This window comes from Ovis aries, chromosome 5 (assembly GCF_016772045.2).
Source record: "Ovis aries strain OAR_USU_Benz2616 breed Rambouillet chromosome 5, ARS-UI_Ramb_v3.0, whole genome shotgun sequence".
Lineage (NCBI taxonomy): Eukaryota > Metazoa > Chordata > Mammalia > Artiodactyla > Bovidae > Ovis > Ovis aries.
Genome location: NC_056058.1, coordinates 56289362 through 56313026, shown reverse-complemented (window position 1 = coordinate 56313026; position 23665 = coordinate 56289362). Strand labels below are relative to the sequence as shown.

General features: G+C 41.2%; 1 protein-coding gene across 2 annotated transcripts in view; it reads right to left on the bottom strand.

Annotated features, from left to right (window-relative positions):
- Nucleotides 1-23665, bottom strand: part of STK32A (serine/threonine kinase 32A) — a 136439-nt gene that overhangs the window by 15370 nt on the left and 97404 nt on the right. For both annotated transcript variants that reach the window (XM_012178706.4, XM_004008932.5), the window contains exons 7-10: nucleotides 18759-18848; nucleotides 11562-11659; nucleotides 3747-3863; nucleotides 1033-1158 (exon numbers count right to left, since the gene is read on the bottom strand). In XM_012178706.4, the coding sequence (XP_012034096.1) occupies nucleotides 1033-1158; nucleotides 3747-3863; nucleotides 11562-11659; nucleotides 18759-18848 (431 nt within the window). The remainder of the gene's footprint in view (nucleotides 1-1032; nucleotides 1159-3746; nucleotides 3864-11561; nucleotides 11660-18758; nucleotides 18849-23665) is intronic.

Below are 23665 nucleotides of genomic sequence, written 5' to 3'. Positions count from 1 at the left end.
CCCCATCCCAGAATTCCTCCCCATTGCCTTCTGGTGCCTCTTGCTTTGTACCCTAGCCACCCACCTGCTGTCTGTAAGTGAAGGATCACGCCCCCACATGCCCATTGCAGGTGTCTGGCCTGGGCTTAAGAACAGAAAACTCTGAGTTGTTTCTGTAGGCTCCCTTAAGAGACGATTATTCTGCCAATCTGCTTACAACTGAGTGTGTAGAATCAGGCTGTGGGGAGAGAGGGGTTAGAGGTCTCACTTGGCTCCTTGGCTGGAGCTCAGTAGACTGCAGGAAGCCACAGATGTTTTTTGGCTAGGTACATCTGGTGGGACTTATTTCCCTTTGCTTATTAGTCATTGAGAATATGGTTCCCAGTGTAGAACCACCAGTGAAAGTGAAGTCGCTCAGTCATGTGAGACTCTTTGGGACCCCATGGACTGTAGCCTACCAGCCTCCTCTGTCCATGAGATTTTTCCAGGCAAGGGTACTGAAGTGGGTTGCCATTTTCTTCTCCAGGGGACTTCCCAACCCAGGGATTGAACTTGGGTCTCCTGCATTGCAGGCAGATGTGTTACCATCTGAGTCACCAGGCAAGTCCGAACTACCAGAGGACGAGGAATGAATGGTAAAGACAAACATCTAACCCAAACAGCTTTCGATCCTCTGACTCACAGAACTCCTTGGATACACACTCCTACATCTTTGGAATCAGAGAGAATGTTTTAAATCGGCAGATTCCTGGAAAAGACGACTGGTAGGATTAGGACTCGTTTCCACTAAAAAGTAAGCTGCAAAAAAGTAGTTAGGAGCTAGAACTCCCAACACTGACCTAGCCTGGAATCCCAGCTTAGCCACCTGCTAGCTATGTGACCTTTGTCGGCCACCTTACCCTGTGTGTGCCTTGTTTTTCTCATCTGTAAAACAGGAACGTTGACTGTCTTACAACACTGCTGTGGTTATCTGATGAGACCAGGTATATATCTGGCACACAGAAGGATATGCAATGAATGAGAGTTATTAAGGGTTTATTAGGATTGACTCACGTTAGGAACAAATCCTGGAATGAGCCTCTTCTGCAGAACTGCATCCCAGTTCATATCATTCATATATGGGAAGTTTTGAATATCAGACAAATGGGAAAATCGGTGGTCCGGATTCAGCTCAAGTAGCTGCCAATGGAATACAAACACCAAGATCATGAACAAGGTCACTTGGGGAGCAAAAATATCATAAAGATTCCCTATAAATATTTTCAGGAATAGGATTGATGGAAACAAGCAGTGTTTTCCTTCCTTAGTCCTATAAACAAATAATATAGACAATAATGAATGGTCAGAATGAAATGTAAGTTGGTCATGTGGTGAGTGAAAACAGCTTGTCCTCCTGAGTCAAACATGTTTGATTCCTGATTCCGTAACTGATTAATGATGCACAAGTTTGTTCTCTAAACCTCAATTTACCCATCTGTAAAAAAGGGATAATAACCTATTTCATTAGGTTTAGCTATGACTAAACATGGCTATGTTCAAATAAGGCTATGTTTAAAGTGACTAAGAAATCTGTTCTTCTTGAGTGGAAAAATGTACATTGGATTTAACACATGAAATTCATTTCACACTAAAAGTTTTAGCAATGTTTATAGCTAATCAATATATGCTGGGACTGATACAGATAAGATATCATTAAGATTACTGCAACAGGTCTGGGTTTTGTGAACTGAAATTAAAGATTTTGTTTCCTTACTCGAACCACCCTAGAACCAATATCATTATAGTCCTGTGGTTCGGATGGGAAGGAGCAATTCCTCTTGAGAATGGACCTGAAAGTGATCACTGTGGGTCATCAGGGTGCAATTCTGGTGTGAGAAGGCTGTCTTGGAACTAAGGAAAATTTGCTTATGGAAAATGACCTCTGCCCCTATTCTTTATTTTTGGCATTGCCAACAGCAATATCCCTATTGGAAAACAGAACACTTGACCCAGAGACGAGAGACATAGGTTTTGAAGTCTTAGTCCACAAAGCTCTTTTCCTTGACCAGCTACAACCTGTGACGTTTCCTCTTTTCAGAAAAAAGGCAAGTTCATCCTCTTGGGCTCCTCATTTTTCTTTTACATAATAACACATGGAGATTCTGCCTCCATTCTCCTTAATCTTCCTGGTGAACATGGGTACGTTGAAATCTCTGATGAAAATCATTGGACCTCATTAGTTCAAATTCCAAATTTTACCACTTGTCAGGCTGTGTGTTAGGTGCTGAAGACACCATGGTGAACAAGTCAGATGTGGTCCTTCCCTCGTGCAGCTTGAGAGCGATGGTATTAACCCAAGAGTCACACATGGACAGTGTGTAATTTCAAATTGTGAAAACTATGATGAAGGAAAGTTCATGCTTGTGTGAGCTGACAACAGAGGGAGGCTCCCTGAAGAAGGGAGATTTGAGCTGAGATCTAAAGCTGTGTTTCTCAAACTATGCAGAAGGGCTAGATATTTCTCTTTGGTTTAATTTCCAACCCACTGAAACCAATATGTGGTGTTATTGTGTGTGGCTAGTACGGAACACTACACCATGTGCAACTGGTGATTTGAGCTTGACATCACCACATAGGCTGGTGCCCTGTTCAGTGGGAGGAGTCCACTGACCATGTGGTTTGAGGCATCAGCAGTATCAAACTGCTATACAAGTTTTTTTTTAACACTTCTCTGCATTTCTGTGTTTTGTTATGGACCCGGTGGGGAGTAATTAATGGACTTGGACCACTTAGTGAATCACATTGAGTAGTAATGATCTAAAGAAAGGAACTGGGGATGGGAGCAGTGTTCTAGGCAGGGAGACTAGCGCATGCAGAGGCCTGTGGTGAGAGCCTGGTGTATGAGGGTGAGGTCGGGGAGGGGAAAGAGAAGGGAAAAGGAAGCACAAAGCAGTTTGTGTGTCATCAAAAGGGGGACAAAAGTCCAAAATAAGACTTGAGGGGTAGTTAGAACCTTTACACCATACAAATTATTTTGATCTTTATCCTAAGAACAGTAGGAAAACAATGACCTGTGCTTCGAATAGGTCCCCGTGGGGCAGAGCGGAGAACGGAATGGAATGTATTTGAAAGTGTTCAGGGCAAACAAAACTTGATGGCAGTAGGACTGTGAAGAAGATAGGGGAGTGGGAGAGAAGTGTCAGGTTCAAAAGGTATTTAAAAGGTCAGATAACAGAACGCGGTGATGGACTGGATATGAGGATGATGAGTGATCTCTGGTTCTGCCTGTATAAGTGGGTGGATGGAGAGGCCAGTGACGGAGTGAGGAAACACTGGAGAAAGTCCAGGAAATACAGGGTTCAAGAATTCCATCTGGGGCACACGGAATTTGAAATGTCTTTTGAGACATTCAAGAGGACATGTGCATTGCCTTATTAACGAAGCCACGTATTTGAAATCTGTTAGCTGCAAAACCCGCTCCAGAAATGTATATTATTATGACGGCCTCCAGTATCATAACCATTTTTTTGTTTTGATGTGGACTTTTTTTTTTTTAAAGTCTTCATTGAATTTGTTACAATATTGCTTTTGTTCTTTATGTTTTGGTTTTTTGGTGGTAAGGCATGTGAGATCTTAGTTCCCTGGCCAAAGCTTGAACTCCCAACCCCTGCATTGGAAGGCAAAGTCTTAACAACACTGGACATCCAGGGAAGTCCCTGTAACTTAAATTTCAAACTAGATTGCCTGCTTTTTATTACTTCCTTTTGTCATGCATTCATCCTTCTTACCTTTTTAAGAAGGGATACCATCTCCTGTGACCAGGCAGAAGGGTAAGTCACTAGTGCTGTCTCAAACATGTGTGCTATTTCCTTGCTGGAAGTACTGGAGCGAATATGATAAGGTCTCTTAAAAGAGAGAAGTGAGAGTCTTCATTTTTACAGGGTAAAAGGAAAAACATTGCTTTGTAAATGTTTCCAAGCTAAATTTTCAACCAATAAAATATCAACAGGATTTTCTAATCCCCTCCGGCTGATTGTTTTGTTACCATATGCAGCTACAGTACATGGTTGCCACATTTCCTGCTTTTTAAAAAGATACAGAAAGACTACAGTTTCTCACGAAACCTCCGAGTTCTTGAAAGCTGGCAATCCCTCTGGGTAAAAGAAACTTTTCTGTGAGCTAAATCCGCCTCTGAGATGGCAATTTGGAGCTGTCTTATAAGGTTAACTTAGAGAGGATTTACCTAAAATACTGAACAGTGGGTAGTGTTAGTCGCTCAGTCATGCCAGACTCTGCGACCCCGTGGACTGTAGCCAGCCAGGCTCCTCTGTCCGTGGAATTCGCCAGGCAAGAATACTGGAGTGGGTTGTCATTCCTGTCTCCTGGGGATCTTCCCAACCCAGGGATCAAACCTGGGTCTTCTGCATTGCAGGAGGGTTCTTTACCATCTGAGCCACCAGAGAAGCCCAGTGCTCAGTAAATAGAAGTTTTAAAAATTATTATTTAAGTGCTGATTATACAGAGATTGAGAGTGTTACCAGGCACACACCTGTTTTTACTTGTTTGAATCATAAGGACAAAGTTCAGGTTGGAAGGTTACACAGAAGACTTCAACCCCCGCTCCAAAGCAATGAGCCGCTAGTTCTGTGGAGCTGGGTGGAGAATTTTATGATGAGGCTAAAGTATTTTTAGTTTCAAGAGAGCCAGACTCGGCTATAATTTTAACTTGGGGGAAAGAAGGAAAGAAATGAAAGGAAGTAATTTGTTAGTAATTTTCACAGATGTCCACTAGAGGGCAGCCTTTACCAATGTTGATTTCTTTGTTTCGTAAAGGATTTGCCCTGGATTCTGTCTATGTAAAGCGAGCTACTGACAGCTAGCTGCTGCTCCTGTTAAGTCGCTTCAGTCGTGTCCGACTCTGTGCGACCCTATAGAAGGCAGCCCACTAGGCTCCTCTGTCCCTGGGATTCTCCAGGCAATACTGGAGTGGGTTGCCATTTCCTTCTCCAATGCATGCCTGCCTGCTAAGTCGCTGCAGTCGTGTCCGACTCTGTGTGATCCTATGGACAGCAGCCAACCAGGCTCCTCTATCCACAGGATTCTCTAGGCAAGAATACTGGAGTGGGTTGCTATTTCCATACTATATTCACATTTTTTGCCCTTGGGACCTAGCACCTAGTTAGTGCTCATTATATGTTTGTTGAATGAACAAAATTTTCACATTAGATTAACCAACAATAGGACAGTGACTATGGCTATGTACATTTATCATGTGCTTGGTTCTTTCAAGGCACAGTGACCGTGGACTGATAAATTGGGAGAAATGAAAGAGTTTAATTTTTTCCTTGTTGATATCTGTAGTTGAGGTATATGAAGGTCATATAATGTAATTAAATATTTGAGCTTTGAAGGCAAAAGGATTTGAGCGCTAAACTGAATCAATTTCCCTTTTGATGCCTTCTTCTGTAAAATGAACCACCTTAGAGGATTGTGGGGAAAATTAAATGACATGATACATGTAAAGTTCTCAATACAGTGACTGATATATATTAGACACAATACAGGAGAGATATTATTATTATTGAAATAAAGGTAAAAAGAATGGCGGATATATTGAGTTGGACAAAAGGTTCATTCAGGTTTTCCCAAACAATCTCATAGAAAAACCTGAGTGAACTTTTTGGCCAACCCAATAAATGCAGATAACGAATAGGAAGATCAATAAAGATGATGTGGAGGAAGTCTTAGTCCCAAACATGCCATGTCAGTACCTGCTACCCAGGGAACCAGGAAGTGCTAGGTCTGACTCCCTAAAAGGGAGCTTAGCCAAACTTTATTTTTTTATGTGACGTTTAAAAACACCTGCCACATACTTTCTTCCCTCAAGACTGAATAAATGACCTTTATCAATTCATCAGTTTCAGTAATGACAGAGTGGAAATAACCCTTGTAACTCAATACCAGAAAAAGAGTATACCTTATCAACATCATTAAGGTTTATTGACTGTTTGCAAGCCAAGGGCACTGTGGGTCACTATGTGATTCACTGCATGTTTACCGTTAAGAGCTAGGGCAAGCTGACACACTCAAGCTTCTGGGGTTATATGTGTGTGTATATATATTTTTTCTTTTTAAAAATTTTCTTCTTCAGTCCACTTATACTTCTAAACCTAATTCTGAGACATCTAAATACACAAAATACTTTGATAAACTAATAAATTACCTGACAATGCTGTAAGCAAATGCTTTAAGATTATGCTGCATTTTTCCTTTTATTTTAGAAGGCCATAGGGCTGAATTCAATATATATATTTTTAAATACTCATGGTCTGTTCACTTGTTCCAAATAGTCCAATTGCCTTTTTATTATATAATAACATATTTTTCTAGTTCTAAATTTTAAAATCCACATTAAGCCATCAACAACCAGAACTGTATATTTATTCACTTATCAAATATTGACTGAATGCCTGTAATGTTCCAGCACCTCTGTTGGGCACTGGGGATACAATGAAGACAGGACAGATGGGATTTCTACACTGGTAAAGCCTATAGTCTACTCAGTGAAGCCATGAATAATTACAGAGATGGTACAGATATACATACACATTCACACAGAAGTCAATGGGATACCGTGATATAAAGAAAAATTACAGTGTGCCATGACAGGATCTAGCAGACAATTCTAGGGTAGCATACAAATTAAGAATGAGAATATAAAGAATAAACAAGATGGAAAAGGTAAAATGTTAGATGGGACAAAGTGTTGTGATTAGCCTCTAATTAAAATAAATAAATTTAAATTTAAAAAAAAAGCAAAAAGCTTCATCCAAGGATGTACAATTAGTGCAAAACAACGTATGTCCCTATCATAAGCTAATACTATGGGTACTACAAGACTAGAGAAGACGTGGACCTTGCCTTTACAATGTGAGCCGGGACGCAGAGATGACAAAGCAGCTTAAGGGCTAAGGGACCCATTCCTTCATCAAGACCGCGGGCAGGCTGCTGCACTGCAGGGATGTTTCAGGCACATGCCCCTTTGAAGCATATGAAAGTGAAACGCGCTCCGTCATGTCCAGCTCTTTGCAACCCAGTGGACTATACAGTCCATGGGATTCTCCAGGCTAGAATACTGGAGTGGGTAGCCTTTTACCTACTTCTCCAGGGGATCATCCCAACACAGGGACTGAACCCAGGTCTCTCACGTTGCAGGCGGATTCTTTCCCATCCAAGCCCCCGGGGAAGCCCTGGAAGCATGTATTTTTCTGTAAATCACAATTTGTCCATGTGGAGGGAATGATTGCTTAGCACCTTTCTTCTGTGGTTTATTTGTGTTGCTAGTTGTAATTAAATGTTGCTATTTCATTTCTTTGAGTTGGCTATATTTTGAAACATAATTACATATAGCCTCCTTGGTGATTCTCTCCAAGAATATGTCAGAATTGATTTGTATTGACTTATTCCCCCATACATTCAACAAACATTTGTCAGGTACCTATTTACAGCTAAATACTGTGGATAATACTAAACTATATAAAACACTGGCTTCACCTTTAATAAATTTATACTCATAATATAGAAGAGATTGAAAGCATAAAAATTGATACAGCTAGAAAAATTTACAAGGGCAATGCATTTATGAAATGGCTTTAATCCTAAAACAGAAAATAGATTTAGGTGTTCTGATATAGAGAGTTCTACATTTCATCTTAAGTGAAAACAGTCTCAACAGAAAGGTTAAAGCATAATTTTATTTTTACTGAAACAACAATAACAACGTGTATGTGCATGTGTGTAAAAATAGACTATCCTTATAAGAGCAGAAAAGGTTTGGAAGTGAATATACTCTGAAAGATGAGATTTGGAAGGTCAAAGGAGGCTTTGCTTTAGAGGATGTGGTTGACTTCTACCTTTATTTTTCTGTGTTTCTATATTTTTTCAATAATTTTAAATTCAGAAGGGTTATACGAGAGTAGTGAAATTGCTCAGTTGTGTCCAATTGTTTGCGTAGCCTGCCAGGCTCCTCTCTCCATGGAATTTTCCAGGCAAGAATACTGGAGTGGGTTGCCATTTCCTTCTCCAGGGGATCTTCCCAACCCAAGAATCAAACACTGCAGGGGCACCCATATGGCAGGCAGACTCTTTACTGTTTGAGCTACCAGGGAATATCCATATATAAGAGAGAGAAAGTCCATAAGTATTTGGAAGATACACAGATCACTTTAGCTAGAGAGATCAGAGAATGTTTCTTCAGAGAAGGAGCTGTGTTGTCGAGGTCCCTAAAGAATGGGTAGGGTCTGATATGAAAAGACCTGGAGAAAGGCTTTTCCTGGAAAAGAAATTTGGGACAGTCTGATGAAAGTGAAAGAGGAGAGTGAAAAAGTTGGCTTAAAGCTCAAAATTCAGAAAACGAAGATCATGGCATCTGGTCCCATCACTTCATGGGAAATAGATGGGGAAACAGTGTCAGACTTTATTTTTGGGGTCTCCAAAATCACTGCAGATGGTGTTTGCAGTCATGAAATTAAAAGATGCTTGCTCCTTGGAAGAAAAGTTATGACCAACCTAGATAGCATATTCAAAAGCAGAGACATTACTTTGCCGAATAAGGTCCATCTAGTCAAGGCTATAGTTTTTCCTGTGGTCATGTATGGATGTGAGAGTTGGATTGTGAAGAAGGCTGAGTGCCAAAGAATTGATGCTTTTGAACTGTGGTGGTGAAGAAGACTCTTGAGAGTCCCTTGGACTGCAAGGAGATCCAACCAGTCCATTCTGAAGGAGATCAGCCCTGGGATTTCTTTGGAAGGAATGATGCTAAAACTGAAACTCCAGTACTTTGGCCACGTCATGCGAAGAGTTGACTCACTGGAAAAGATTCTGATGCTGGGAGGGATTGGGGGCAGGAGGAGAAGGGGACGACCAAGAATGAGATGGCTGGATGGCATCACGGACTCGATGGACGTGAGTCTGAGTGAACTCCGGGAGAGGGTGATGGACAGGGAGGCCTGGCGTGCTGCGATTCATGGGGTCGCAGAGAGTCGAACACGACTGAGCGACTGAACTGAACTGCACTGAAGTCTGCCCTTTGTTAGAAATGAACAACCTACATGAAATATAAGGATTCTGAGAAGCTCTACAGTTTAGACACCTCCTGAACTTTATTCAAACCTAATTTAGCGATTTCTAAACTTATTCAAAGAGTTATTTAAAAAAAAAAAAACCAGAGTTTATCTTAGGAAATATCTTTATAGGCAAAGGAATGAGAGGAAGACCTTTGAGGGATGCCTTGAGAGATGACAAAGTCCAAAGAGGCTGAAGTGAGTTTGCAAAGAGTCAGCATTGTTCATACTGAAGCAAAATCTGAAAAGTTAACCTGATACTATAGAGCCAAGGGTGACCAGCTAAGGTGTCTGAAGAGTGTGTGGGGAGGGGAGGGTGGCTAAGGCAGGTGAAGGGTATATGCGTGTGAGGAATGAGGGAGCAACATTTTTTCTTCACTAGGAAAAGTGAGATTTGTGCTTTACAAAAGAGACTCTGCCTTGCCAAGTTCATTGCAGCATTAGTCACAGCAGCCAAGACACCAAAACAACCTAAATGTCCACTAACAGATTAATAAAGATATGTGTATATGTAATATATATATATTTATACACATATATACATTTATATGGGGCTTCCCAAGTGGTGCAAGTGGTGAAGAACCCGCTTGCCAGTGCAGGAGACACGGCACACACAGGCTCAGTCCTTGTGTCGGGAAGATCCCCTGGAGTAGGAAACGGCAACCTGTTTCAGTATTCTTGCCTCAAAAATTCCATGGACAGAGGAGCCTGGCAGGCTACGGTCCATGAGGCCACAAAGAGTTGGACACGACCAAGTACACATATTTACACATAATATTCATTATGTCTGTGTTCAGTCACTCAATCATGTCTGACTCTTTGCAACCGTTTGGACTGTAGCCCACCAGGCTCCTCCGTCCATGGGTCTCTCGAGGCAAGAATACTGGAGTGGGTTGCCCTTCCTTCTCTAGGGGATCTTCCCAACCTGGGGACTGAACCCACATCTCCTGAATTGCAGGAGATACGGATATATTATAAAAGAATAATGGAGCATTATATATGACATATAAAATACATATTCACATACAATATGGAATGTTATTCAGCCATAAGAAAAAAGGAAATCCTGATGTTTGTAACAACACAGATAGACCTTGTGTCCAATATGCAAAGTGAAATAAGTCAGACAGAGAAGACAAATACTGCATGATATCATTTATATGAGATCTTTGGGGGAAAAAGTCAAGCTTATAGAAACAGTAGAATAGTATAGTTGCCAAGTGGGGAAAATAGAGAGAGGCCGGTAAGAGCATACACACTTTTAGTTACGAGCTGAATAAGGAAAAGGAAAAGGAGGCACAGAAGATGAGATGGTTAGATAGCATCACCAACTCAATGGACATGGATTTGAGCAAACTCTAGGAGACAGTGGAGGGCAGAGGAGCCTGGTGTGCTGCAGTCCATGGGGTCACAGAGAGTCAGACACGACTTAGGGACTGAACAACAACCACAACAAATATAAGCGTAACATTCACTATGCTGCTGCTGCTAAGTCACTTCAGTCGTGTCCGACTCTGTGTGACCCCATAGACGGCAGCCCACCAGGCTCCCCCGTCCCTGGGATTCTCCAGGCAAGAACACTGGAGTGGGTTGCCATTTCCTTCTCCAATGCATGAAAGTGAAAAGTGAAAGTGAAGTCGCTCAGTCATGTCTGACTCTGAGCGAACCCATGGACTGTAGCCTACCATGCTCCTCCGTCCATGGGATTTTTCAGGCAAGAGTACTGGAGTGGGGTGCCATTGCCGTCTCCAACATTCACTATAGCTGATAACATATATGTAGATACAAAATCAGTAACCTAATAGTCACTTTTTTTCACCTTTCTTAAGCAAAAGAAGAAAAGAAAAGTGAAACTAATGGTGTTAATACATTCTCAGTTACATCCAATCACAGGGAACTACCGCGAGGTACAATAATATGGGAGGGAGAAAAAAAAATCTCTTCTTAGCAAAATTAGGCATTTTCTGAATTTAAGAAATGTTACTTTTAAAAGGAAACTACTCTAATTTGCCACTGAGCCCAGAACCCGAGAGCCAAATGAAAGACAGAAATCCAACAAGACAGGGCATGAATTGTGTTGGATTAATAATTCACACTCCCTTTGGGGAAGTGTGTCTGAATCAAAGCCCTAGACTATAACTTCAAAATGATTTTCTTTAAACAAACAAATATATTTATACAAGATAGGGCATGAGGTGTATTGATTTTCCCTCTCTGGGTGTTAATAATTTCCCTATAATTCATTTAATTTTATCTGCATAATTTAATGTCAACTTACATTCTTGGTCCCATATGTAGAAGAGTGAATTAATTATGGGCAGAAACCCCAAGGGATACAACCAGCATCACATGGCAAAGTTGATTTCATCTCAGAAACAAACTACTTGATTTTTAGCCAAAAAAAAAAAAAAATCAATCCTTTCACTGTAAAAATGAAACTTACTGGAAGAGTAATCAAAGATAAATGGAATTCTACTGTACCCGGCCTCTCAGCAGCTCATATGCTGTCACTCCCAGGGACCACCAGTCAACAGCAAAGGAATAGCCTGCTTCTCTTCTGCAGCTGAACATCTCAGGTGCTGAAAAACACAGAAGAGTTAAGTTAGTTTTCCTCTGATTGAATTGTGCGTGTTTGGGCATGTCTGACTCCTTGTAACCCTATGGACTGTAGCCTGCCTGGCTACTCTGTCCATTGGATTCTCCAGGCAAGAATATTGGAGTAGGTTGCCATTTCCTCCTCCAGGGCATCTTCCCAACCCAGGGATCGAACCTGCATCTCCTGCATGGGCAGGCAGATTCTTTACCGCTGAGCCACCTGGGAAGCCTGCTTTGCTCCCTGAGACATTAACAAATCTATCTTCAAACATGTTCCTTCAAAGGCAAATTACCAGGGAACAGGGTATAAACACTTTTAAGGGTGTTTATCATCCATTGCTAGATTGCTCACTGTAGGCAAATTTTCTAATTTTCTAGTCTTGCTCATTCATCACCAACACACACAGGCATGCACAGACCTTAACGGAGAAATTCTTCCTTGACTTAGAACATATGCCTATTAAAAACTGGATCCCATCAGGCCTCAAATGTCTGGCTGACTCTGTAAGCAAGAAGGCTGAGAGATGTTACTTTGTTGTCTTGATTTAGAAGGGTTGCAGTCAGGATATAAATTTGTATTACTGTGGCAAACAATGCTCAGAATTGGGCTCCAACTACAGGAGATTGGTTTTCCAGCTTGGAGTCATCTGGAAGAGGCAAGAGTAGCATTTGCAGCCTGATACTGGGGATAAAGGAGAGGAGAAAGGATGGGGCACTCAGACTGATATAGTTTTACATCAGTCATGGGGCACTGACTCTTTGTTCCATAATTCTCCCCCTTTTTTTTTTTCAAATTGAAGTACAGTTGAATTACAATGATGTGTTAATTACTTCTGTACAGCAAAGCCACTCAGTCATATACATACATATACATATTTTACATTCTTTTCCATTATGATTTATCACATGGCACTGAATAGAATTCCCTGTGCTGCACAGTAGGACCTGGTTGTCTGTGCTGTGCTTAGTTGCTTCAGTCGTGCCCTACTCTTTGCAACCTCAGGACTGTAGCCCGCCAAGCTCCTCTGTCCATGGGGATTCTCCTGGCAAGGGTACTGGAGTGGGCTGCCATGCCCTCCTCCAGAGGATCTTCCCAGCCCAGGGATCAAACCCAGGTGTCCTGCAGTGCAAGCGGATTCTTTACTGTCTGAGCCACCAGGGAAGCCCAAGAATACTGGACTGGGTAGCCTATCCCTTCTCCAGGGGTACTTCCTGACTCAGGAATTGAACTGGGGTCTCCTGCATTGTAGTTAGATTCTTTACCAGCAGAGCTACCAGTTGTTTATCCAGTCTATATTTACCAGTTTGCATCTGATGATCTCAAACTCCCAATCCATTCCCCTCACCACATCTCCCCCTTGGCAACTATCAGTCTATTCTCTATGTCCCTGATTTTGTTCCTCTTTCAGAGATAGGTGTGAAAGAGTGTCATATTTTAGATTCCACATATAAGTGATACCATATGGTATTTGTCTTTCTGACTTACTTCACCTAGTGTGATAATCTCTGGGTCCATTCATGTTCCTGCAAATGGCATTATTTCATTCTTTTTAATGGCTGAGTAATATTTCATTGTATATATGTACCACATCTGCTTTATCTATTCATCTGTTTCCATGTCTTGGCTATTGTGAATAGTGCTGCTAAGAACATAGGGGTGCACTTATCTTTTTGAATCAGTTTTCTCTGGATATATGCCCAGGAGTGGGATTGCTAAATCATATGGTAATTCTACTGTTAGTTTTTAAAGAGATCTCCATACTGTTTTCCATAGAGGCTGCACTAATTTACATTCCCACCAACAGTGTCGGAGGGTTCCCCTTTCTCCACACCCTCTCAGCATTTGCTATTGGTAGACTTTTTAATGATGGCCATTCAGATGGGTATGAAGTGGTACCTCATTGTAGTTTTGATTTCCATTTCTCTAACAATTCTTTCAACTGACTCCAGTGGAAGGCAGAACCTCAGTCAATCTTACTCCAGTGGATGTCTCCAGGTACATGTTCTCTAACACACTGAGAACCTTCTACCCACTCTTCCAAGAATAGCTAACTTCTGAAGGATGGAGTGGGGAGAATGACGTAGAAAGCAATGATAGGTCTCTTCTCTGCTTGCTTGTCCAGTACTGAATCTGCCATTTAGAGTCACTCAATAGAAACTTGCTAAATGAATGAACAATATTGAATCAATCAGTCAATCAAGCACAGTTTACAAACTTTAGCTGTGAAAACAGGCTGTCTGGGCTCAAAATCTGCCTTTACCACTTACTATGACCTTAATTGAGTTAGTGGGCTGAGAGTTAGAATCATCAGCAAAACCAGAATCATGAGAAGGCAGTTCTTACAGAGGTGAGAAACTAAATGTGATAATGGCTGCCAAAATCTCAGCACAGTGTCTGGTACCTGGGAAGTCCTCAAAAAATTAGATACTCTTCAAGAGGGACAAACATCTGTAACACTGGAAATTTTAGCTAGCCAAAAGCTGCACACTTGACCCAAGCTTCAGGTAGTAGGATGCAAGTTCTGGACAAAGGAAATTGGTGTGATATGGGAAATGCACATGGGTTTGCCCTGCCTGGTGCACTCAATTTCAGGTAAAATCATGTGGGCAACATCCAGTTAGAGAGGAAAGATGTTGACATCCCAATGCCGGGATTGATCTTGACTATAAAAGCCTTTAGCAGGACTAAGTAGTGAATTCCCCTGGTGCATTCACCTTTCATGCTTCACTGCATTCTTTCTGCAAGTAACAGCTCCCCAATGGTCCTGACCCCACAGTGCCCCCACAGACTGGATGCAGTGGACTATAACTCTGCTCTCCCTTATCATTATCTCATAGCAAGTCATCAGATGTGGTCCCACCAGGTGACAGGTGATAGATATCTCAGAGAAGCTGCAGAGAACTTTGAGACATAAACAGACTGTTGTGCTAAGAAAATATCTAATAGAATAAACATCTATAAAAGCTGTGTATTCTCTTGCCTTGGACCACCCTTGAAGTTTTTATGAATAGAATCCTCTCCTACTTACACTGTATTCCAGCATGAATACATTTGAATATGCATTTATTCATTCAATAAATATTCACAGTAGGCTAGGAACTGAGGAATTTGGGAAGAACATTAAGAAAAAAGGGCAGCAGTGTACAAAAGCAAGTTGTTGCTCAGTCGCGTCCAACTCTTTGCGACCCCATGGACCGTAGCCCGCCAGGCTCCTCCCCATGGGATTTTCCAGGCAAGAATACTGGAGTGAGTTGCCATTTCCTTCTCCACAAAGCATAATGGATAGGTAATTCTTTGAACTCAAAGTGCTGAAAAGCCAGAGCAGGGAGACGCTGAGGGCTTCCATCAAATGTTCTGTCTCTGAGGTGAGACAAGCAGAGGTGGCGAAGGACTGTTTCCTTCAAAAAACCATTGAGTGTTTTGTTTTTAAAAATATTTCCATATCTCCATTCAGAGAAGTAAGTAAAACATGAAAGAAGAATTTAGTAAGCAGTTATAACCAAATGGCCATGTAACCTTACAACATAGAATCTGGACCCCATCACTGGGTCCTATCCTGTTTACAAACACAGAAGCAACCACTATCCCAAATTCCTGTTGGTAATTTTCCTCTTGCCTTTCTACATAGATTGACTCTCTGTTTATGTGCTTCTAAGCAGCAACTTAGTTTTCCCTATTTTAGTAATATATATGTTATATAGATGTTATGTTTGTATGTCTATATAAGAGATGTGTGTATAACATATATGTATAAATAACATGAGTGTGTGTGTGTGTGTGTGTTAAATCTTACTCCTTGTTTTCTTTGGTGTCTTTCTCTTCTTGTTCAACATTATGTGTATAAAACTCCTCCAACGTGCTACACATAGTTTGTTCACATTCAAAGCTATACTAATACAGTGTAATTTACCTGTTTCCTACTGTTAATAGCCATGTGGGTTGTTTTCAACTGGGGCTATTTTGAACAAGGCTCTCATGAACAGTCTTGCACATGTAAGATTCTTCTAAGTCCACCTATCTTTAGGTTGCATTTCTGGGAGGGGAAGTGCTGGGGATGAGCTCCTCATCTTCACACATACTAGACAGCATCAAACTATTTACCACGGTGGTTGTACCAATTAACATTCTGACCAGCAACGCATGAGACTTCATTTTGCTCAACGTCTTTATCCACACTTGGCATTAACTAACCTTGTGACATTTTCCAATCAATTGAGTACATAATGGTCTTCCCTTGTGGTTTAAATTGGCATTCTCCTGATTACTAATAAGCTTGTCCACATTTTAATACATTTATTAGCTATCTGGATTTCCATTATTTGGTTTGCTTTTCAGATTTTAAAGCAACTAGACAGTAGATTCTTGTCAGGACATGAAGAAAGGGTCCAAAACTAATATATAAATCTAGGGCAACAGAAATAATTCATGGAATTTATGAAAATGATTCTAAATTTCCTCTGTAAAATATGTGAATAATAAAGGTTTTCTGAAAAAAGGGTAAAGGGACTTGCATCTGTTAAACTGTATTATAAAGCTATAGTAATTAAGATTTATTGACAAAAGTCACAGACTATAGATGCTAGTACATAAAAAAACTTAGTTTATGATGAACATGAATATTTTAATTGGTTAAGCTCTGGGTGATCCTGATTATATTCACACAGACCGAGGGAGGCGAGAAGGAAGGATTGGAGTGATTGGAAAGAACATTCAGGTAGAAGATGATGAATTCAAAAAAGCAAAACTTCCTTGTTGGGTGAAGGTACTTAAGAACTGGCAGATGGTCCATATTCTCATTGCCAGAGCTGAGGACCTGATGCATAATATGTTTATGCATGTTACACATAACACGCATCTTATGTTAGAACATATTGTATATTCCTAGATACTTATTTCATATTTCATCCTAGTTTTCTTTCTTTTTAGAATTTGTTTCTTTCTGGTTCATTGCTAATTATCAGAAAAGTGAAAGTGAAGTCTCTCAGTCATGTCCGACTCTTTGCGACCCCATGGACTGAAGCCTACCAGGCTCCTCCCTCCATGCGATTCTCCAGGCAAGAGTACTGGAGTGGGGTGCCATTTCCTTCTCCAGGGGATCTTCCCAACCCAGGGATCAAACTCGGGTCTCCTGCATTCCAGGCAGACGCTTTAACCTCTGAGCCACCAGGGAAGAGTGCTGGTGAATATCTGTTAGGTAGATTTTACCAAATTATTGGGAACATAACTGTCAAAAAGAGAAAGCAGACATCCACCTCTGCTATCTCTTAGAAAGATTCCCATCCGAAAATCAAAGGCAAGAACAACTTCTGGATGAAGATATAAGTGCTGACAGTCAGATACTCATTTTTTAAAATAAAACTAGAAATATTTCTGAGAGCTTAAGCTTGGCCTACCTCATTTGGCTTACAACCATTTAAGAACCATATATACCTGGTGGCTCAGAGGTTAAAGCATCTGCCTCCAATGTAGGAGATCCGGGTTTGATCCCTGGGTCAGGAAGATTCCCTGGAGAAGGAAATGGCAACCCACTCCAGTATTCTTGCCTAGAGAATCTCATGGACGGAGGAGCCTGGTAGGCTACAGTCCATGGGGTCACTAAGAGTTGGACACAACTGAGCAACTCCGCTTTCACTTATGTATATTTTAAAGTCTCTCTATCTCTCTTTTAGGGAGAAGCTTGATTTTCTAAAGTCAAAAAGAGCTTGCTTTAAATGTAGGCTTTTTCAATTATTAGCCATGTGATCTTGAGCAAATTATTTCTTGTTCTCCTCCTTGTAAAATGGTGATAATTACAGTTTGCCTCACAGGGTTGTTGAGAAAAATAAATGAGTCAATGAATGCAAAGCATTTAACACATTGTCTGATCCCTAGAATGCTTTCAATAAATATTGGTAATTGTTAATTATAAGGATGAGGGTAGAGAGGGCAGAGAAACTTGACTGGATTCCAATTTCTTAGCTCTATGTGGTGAAAAAGACTGGAAATGCCAATTTTGAGGAGAATCAAATTATATGGGCATTGTATTTAAAATCACTGGGGAGAGGAAAGAAAGATCATCTTCCTTTACTCCTCTCACCATGGAAACCAGGCCTAGAAAACCCAGATGCACATTTTCTGATTTGGCTTCAAGAAAATAGCCTTTAATATGGAAACCCAGGAAACCTGGGGAATAAACTCAGACCAGCAGGCTTGGAGATTCCTTTTTATCATTTGAGTACTGTGAATTTGGGGCAGAAAATAGACTGTATTGTATGTGTCCATTATTTTAAAAGTGACAAAAGGGACTTATTACCCCTGAAGATAATTGGAAGCCAGGAAATATGCAGGTGTTCAAATATCACATAAAATCAGGCTCATCTTCCCCTACAGATGACTTGTTTTTCCTCTCTTTAGTTCTGCAAGTAAGACAATGAAATATTGAAAGAAGGTGGCAATGCTTTTGCCTTTAATTTCAAGTTCAAATATTTTGCCTGCAAACTGCTCATGGGATTATAGCAATGATAAGCCTAAAACCAAAATTATAATGGGAATGTACTTTGTGAACTTACATCCTTATGTAGGAGTATGTAAATCATGGTTATAGTAATACTTATATCATTTATTACCATCCCACTTATTGCTGTACCTTCTCTGTTTGATTCTTTAAAAAACAAAACAAAACAAAACTCTTCTCACTAAAAGGTAAGCCCCAAGGGTTGGAGACCTTGTCTGTTTTGCTCCCTACAAGATCACCAGCACCTAAAAACAGAGGCAATGAGTAGGTATTTATTGAATGAACTATTACTATTCTTCATCAGGAAGTATGTAGAAACTGTCCTTAATAACTCATAAACTAACGTTCTTTATAGGTAGTCCATGGCACCCTCCTGAATCAAGATCAGACTGGATGCTTGCTAAAAGGAGATTCCTGAGGTTCACCTCAGACCTGTGAAATCAGAAGCTCTCCAGGTAAAGTCAGAGAGGGACTTGTCATTCCTAGCTGCAAGGCCCTACAGATGACTGGACCTCCAGTACATGGTGTTCACAGGAATGAAAAACAATGCTTTGCTCTTAGTGGCTATGGTAGCTCAGGGGACCCATACCCATGTAAGGCTTGGTGCCAGCCACAGTGGTGATCCGCATCTCCCCGGGCAGCATCGTGGCAATGTTGAAGTCTGTGATGTGCACATGCCCTGTGAGAGAAGAGGGCCACAGAGAATGTTAGGAGCTTACTTTGTACATTCCTTTTTTCTCTCTCTTAAAAAAATTTTTTTTATATTGAAGTATAATTGCTTTACAAAGTAACACTAGTTTCTGCTGTACAACAAAGTGATACTAAACTTTTCATATCATGATCTATCTCCTGGAGAGGGGATGGTTTAAGACCATACATACTGGCCTTGAGGACAGAAAAATTGTGCTTTTACTGCCTGTAGCCAATCACAACTGGCATATAAGAATTTATAAACTAATGAACATTATATGCCATTTGCAAGTGGGTACAGACAGTAAAAGCTCACTTATTCTATCCTCAAGGCCAATAAGGCCTTAAACCATCAACTCTTCAGGAGCCAGGTTTTGCTATGAAAGGGTTAGTGCTGCTTGTAAATTTGTAGTTCAACCTCAGAAAGTTTTAACCTTGGTCTTTAAGAGCTCACACTCTGGTAAGTTCTACTTGGGCAGTTTTTGTCTATTGACATCATTTTAAGTCGGTACAGAATATGAGTATCAAGAGATGGACAGATAAGAACTATTCAAAATATCAAATTTCCAAGCATCTCGTATGGAATCTTTTAAAGAGACTAACATTAATCCACAGAGGACATGACTGTGGATACACATATTAATCAATATTTCTTTGCCAAGAAAGAGTTCTTTTCTCTCTTTGTTTTTCTGAAATATCATTGGTCGTTTTCTGTCTGATAGTTCAAATTGTCCCCCAGTGATCACCAATAAAATAATATTATCAAGGGAAAGTATGGGAGAAAAGTCAAGTTCTACTTTTAAAGTGAAAGTAAAGTCGTGTCCAACTCTTTGGGATCCCTTGGACCACCTGGCTCCTCTGTCCATGGGATTTTCCAGGCAAGAATACTGGAGTGGGTTGCCATTTCCTTCTCCAGGAGATCTTCCTGACCCAGGGATTGAACTCAGGTCTCCCACATTGTGGACAGATGCTTTACCATCTGAGCCACCAGGGAAGTCTACTTTTAAGAGGCTGTTTAAAGAGCCCTAAACTGGGAGCTAGGTGAGCTGGGTCCTGCCTTGAATTCTGCCCCTAAGACTTTGTAGACTTGAGGTTGCTTCCCTGTGCTGAATGTACGTTTCTCTTTTAAAAAAAAGGAACGGCAGACTTGATGCTGTCTAGGGTCTCTCCTCAGCTTTAATACTCATGGCAATACTGTGTGGGTCTAACACTCAAGTTCAGCAGAGAGCAATCTCTACAGAGTGTATTAGTGTCCTTGTGCTCACAGCCAAAAGTAGGAAAGGGCATTACCAGCCGCTCAGGCAGACAAGCTCATTGTGTTGGTTGGTTTGAGTGTCGTATGCTTTGAGAGGATCTTGGAAGTGTTGGCATTTCCATTTGCATGCTTCTGTGGTTGTGATGAGATGTGGTGGTAATTGGAGGGGGTGCCATGGGATTGTTCTTCCACATCCCACAGACCCTACTCCCCCTGCCGACTTCACTGTCTGCTCCCCAATAGCATCCAGCCCACTCCTAATGATAAATCTCGGTCTTTATCACCAGGGTTTTGTTTGATGCAAAAAAAAGTGTTTTGTTTTTATCTGATGACATCTTAATAAAGTAACAGTAGCTGAAAGTGAAGGCATTCTTACATAAATGGTTCCAAGAGACGATTTCAAGAGCTTGCACTATCATAATATAGGTTGTTTCAGTATTTTCTTTCTCTTTTTCCCTCATGTTCAAAGCACTGGCTCCTTGGTTCACCAGGTTTGATACAAAATAGGGGAGTCTGGAGACTTAGTGGTGAAGAGCTTGTTCTCTGGAGTCTGATTGCCTGACTTTAAGTCCCAGCTCTACCACTGATTAGCTGTACTACCTCAAAAAGGTGACTGATCCTGACTATAAAGTTGGGATGATAATAGTGGTCTTCTCATGAGGTTGTTGGGAAGATCAAATGAAATAATGCTGCGGAAGACTTAACTCAGCATTTCACAGGAAGTATGTATCATCCAATTGTTGCTATTTGTCATGATCAGATGCTCTGGCGTCATTTTGCAAAATACACGTGCCTGGACTTCTCTCTCCTAAGACCCCAGTGCAGTGGGATAGGTGGGAGAGCCAGGTATCCAGGTTAAAAATAGTACCAAGAAACTCCACAGGTGGTTCAGATGGGCAGCCAGGCATGGGATCCTCGACTTTAGCCTGAGTACGTGTTCTAAGCCGACTTAATCCTGAGACTGACTATGCTCATGTAGAAGTATTGGGTTGGCCAAAGAGTTTGTTCAACCTTTTCCATATGCGGGTACAGAAAAACCCAAATGAACTTTTTGGCCAACCCAGCAGAAGATATAGGATGCTTTAGAACCATTTGGTTCTCAAAGTGTGTGGTCCCAGACCAGCAGCATCAGGAATGTGATAGGAATGCAGACTCCTGGGCCCCGTCCCCACCTACTGAATCAGAAACTCTGAGGGTGGAACCCCTGTGTTTAAATAAGCTCCCCAGGTGATTCTGATACCCAGTTCATTTTGAGACTATGCTTTAAAAAGAAGACCTGGCTTAGTAGAAAATCTTAACCACAGTTAGTACTCATTATATTTCTTTTGAATGTGGTTAAAAGTGTTAATTTGATCATATAAGTAGTATTTGAATTTGTATGATTAATCGCAATTTTCAAAAGGTTTTCATACAATTTAGGCTAGTGAAGTCATCCCTGTTTCAGAGAAGAGCTGTTTGTGGCTAAGTTCTCAGTGTTCAGAAGTAGCAGAGCTGGAATTAGGATCTAGCATTTGGTCCAGGACTCCTTTGGTGAGTTATGAATTGTCCAAAGACTTTTTGCACCGTATCGTAAGACCAAGATCTGAAGAAACTCAAAGCACTACCTTCTGATTGGCTCAGGGTTCTCTCACCAGGATGTATAGTAAACGGTTGGGAGGCATTATCTGATGGTCAACATCTACTAGAAACTCTGCCCTGGTGCCCTCAAGCTGAACAAGGAAAGCAGAGCCTCACGGAGCCTATGGCCACCAGCCCGACACCTCAGCTCCAGATGGACTTCCTCAGCTGTACTTCCCTTGGCTCACCTTGGGGCCCTTTCTGCAAGTTCCCCTCTGTGCTGGGGAAACGAATCTGAGTGCTGGCTCACAGAGGAAGCTCTGGTTGCCCCACTAACGGAGGGACATAGAAATTGCTCTGGAGTGAGGGACCCCTCTGGCTTTCCCCATAAGTCCTGGCCCTGAGGGAGTCTTAGATCAGAGTTTCTCAACTTGGAACTGACTGAGAACTTGGACCTGATCATCCGTGTGGTGAAGGGCTGTCCTGTGCATGGTGGAATGCTTACTTGCAGCCTTGGCCTCTATCCACCAGATGCCAAAAGCACTTCCCACTCCTGATATACTGACCATCAAAAATGTCTGCAGACATTGTCTCACTTCTGCAGGGAGAGACAGTGGAACAAAGGCATCCAGTTAGAACCACTGCTTTACTGTGAAGTTTTCAAGTACAAGGCCCAGAACTTCCTGATTGCGCACCCTAGGGAGCCATCTGCCTGTTCTTTTCAGCTCTGTACCTGGAGGCACAGAATCACATTAAAAATTGGAGCTCACAGTATTGAGTCACTGAATTTAGTCATCACTGCAGTCATTATTTATACTCTTTCTTACTGCGCATGTGTCCAGCCTGAGGATGTTTCTCAACACAGCCCTCAAAGACACCATAACCAATTGGTTGGCATGGCTCCTAGCTTTCAAAAATTTCCCTAACTCAAAAATGGTGCCACAGTTTTCTAGGATTCTTATTAAAAATTTATATCCTTAGACACTAGCTGAGATTTATAAATCTGATTATCTGGGGCTAAGGTACAGTGTCCTACTGTGTGTGTGTGGTGTGTATGTGTGTGTGTGTGTGTGTGTGTGTGTGTGTGTGTGTGTTTGATATAGGTGTGTGTGTCTGTTTATATATAAAAATGCTACACACTCGATTTTTAGGTACATTTTGGGACTCTGCAAAGAAGAAGCTATTAAAATAGCAGGCTCGGTTCTTCCTCACACCCCTAAACTGAGTTTTTGCCTTTCTCTGTTCCCTGTGACAAAGGAGGGTATCAAGAAACCTAAATTGTAGATTATGTGGTAATTGTCATTCTCTCGGATATAACAGGGAGACATTATTCTTCCTTTGTAGGCAGCGCTTATTTCCTGAATAATGTAGAAAAAAACACAAGAACCTTAGACACTATGGAACTGATAGGATTGGATGGAGTCCCTAAGTTGGTAGGATATGGAAACCATATATCAGAACAGTTGGTCAAGAGCCATCCAAGTGTTAATGCCATCTCAGGCTCTGAACTAGTGAGTGAGCCGTGGAAGTAGGACAGTAAACGTATGCTCTAAATTTAAAAAAAAAAAGTCAAATTCTGATGTGTAAGGAGTGTTCATTCACACTGGTAGAAGGACTCTCCATTTACAAAAGGATTTGGTTCCTTTAAATGTCAGTCTTTTCTGATGAACATGAACCAGTATGACTCAGTAAGAGTAATACAAAGTTTCTCCCTGTTACTGATGGTACTGAATTTAAATATAAGCCACATGGTGTAATACACAGCTCACCTGGAGAAAGGGGAATAGCAGGTGTATCAGAGAGGAGCAGTTATCCTTGCAATTGCTAAATCCCCACGCAAGAGGCACATATGAGCCACCAGGAATTTCATGTCAGAATATTGAGTTGGCCAAAAACTTTATTTGGGTTTTTCCATTACATCTCTTGGAGAAGGAAATGGCAACCCACTCCAGTATTCTTGCCTGGAGAATCCCATGGACGGAGGAGCTTGGTGG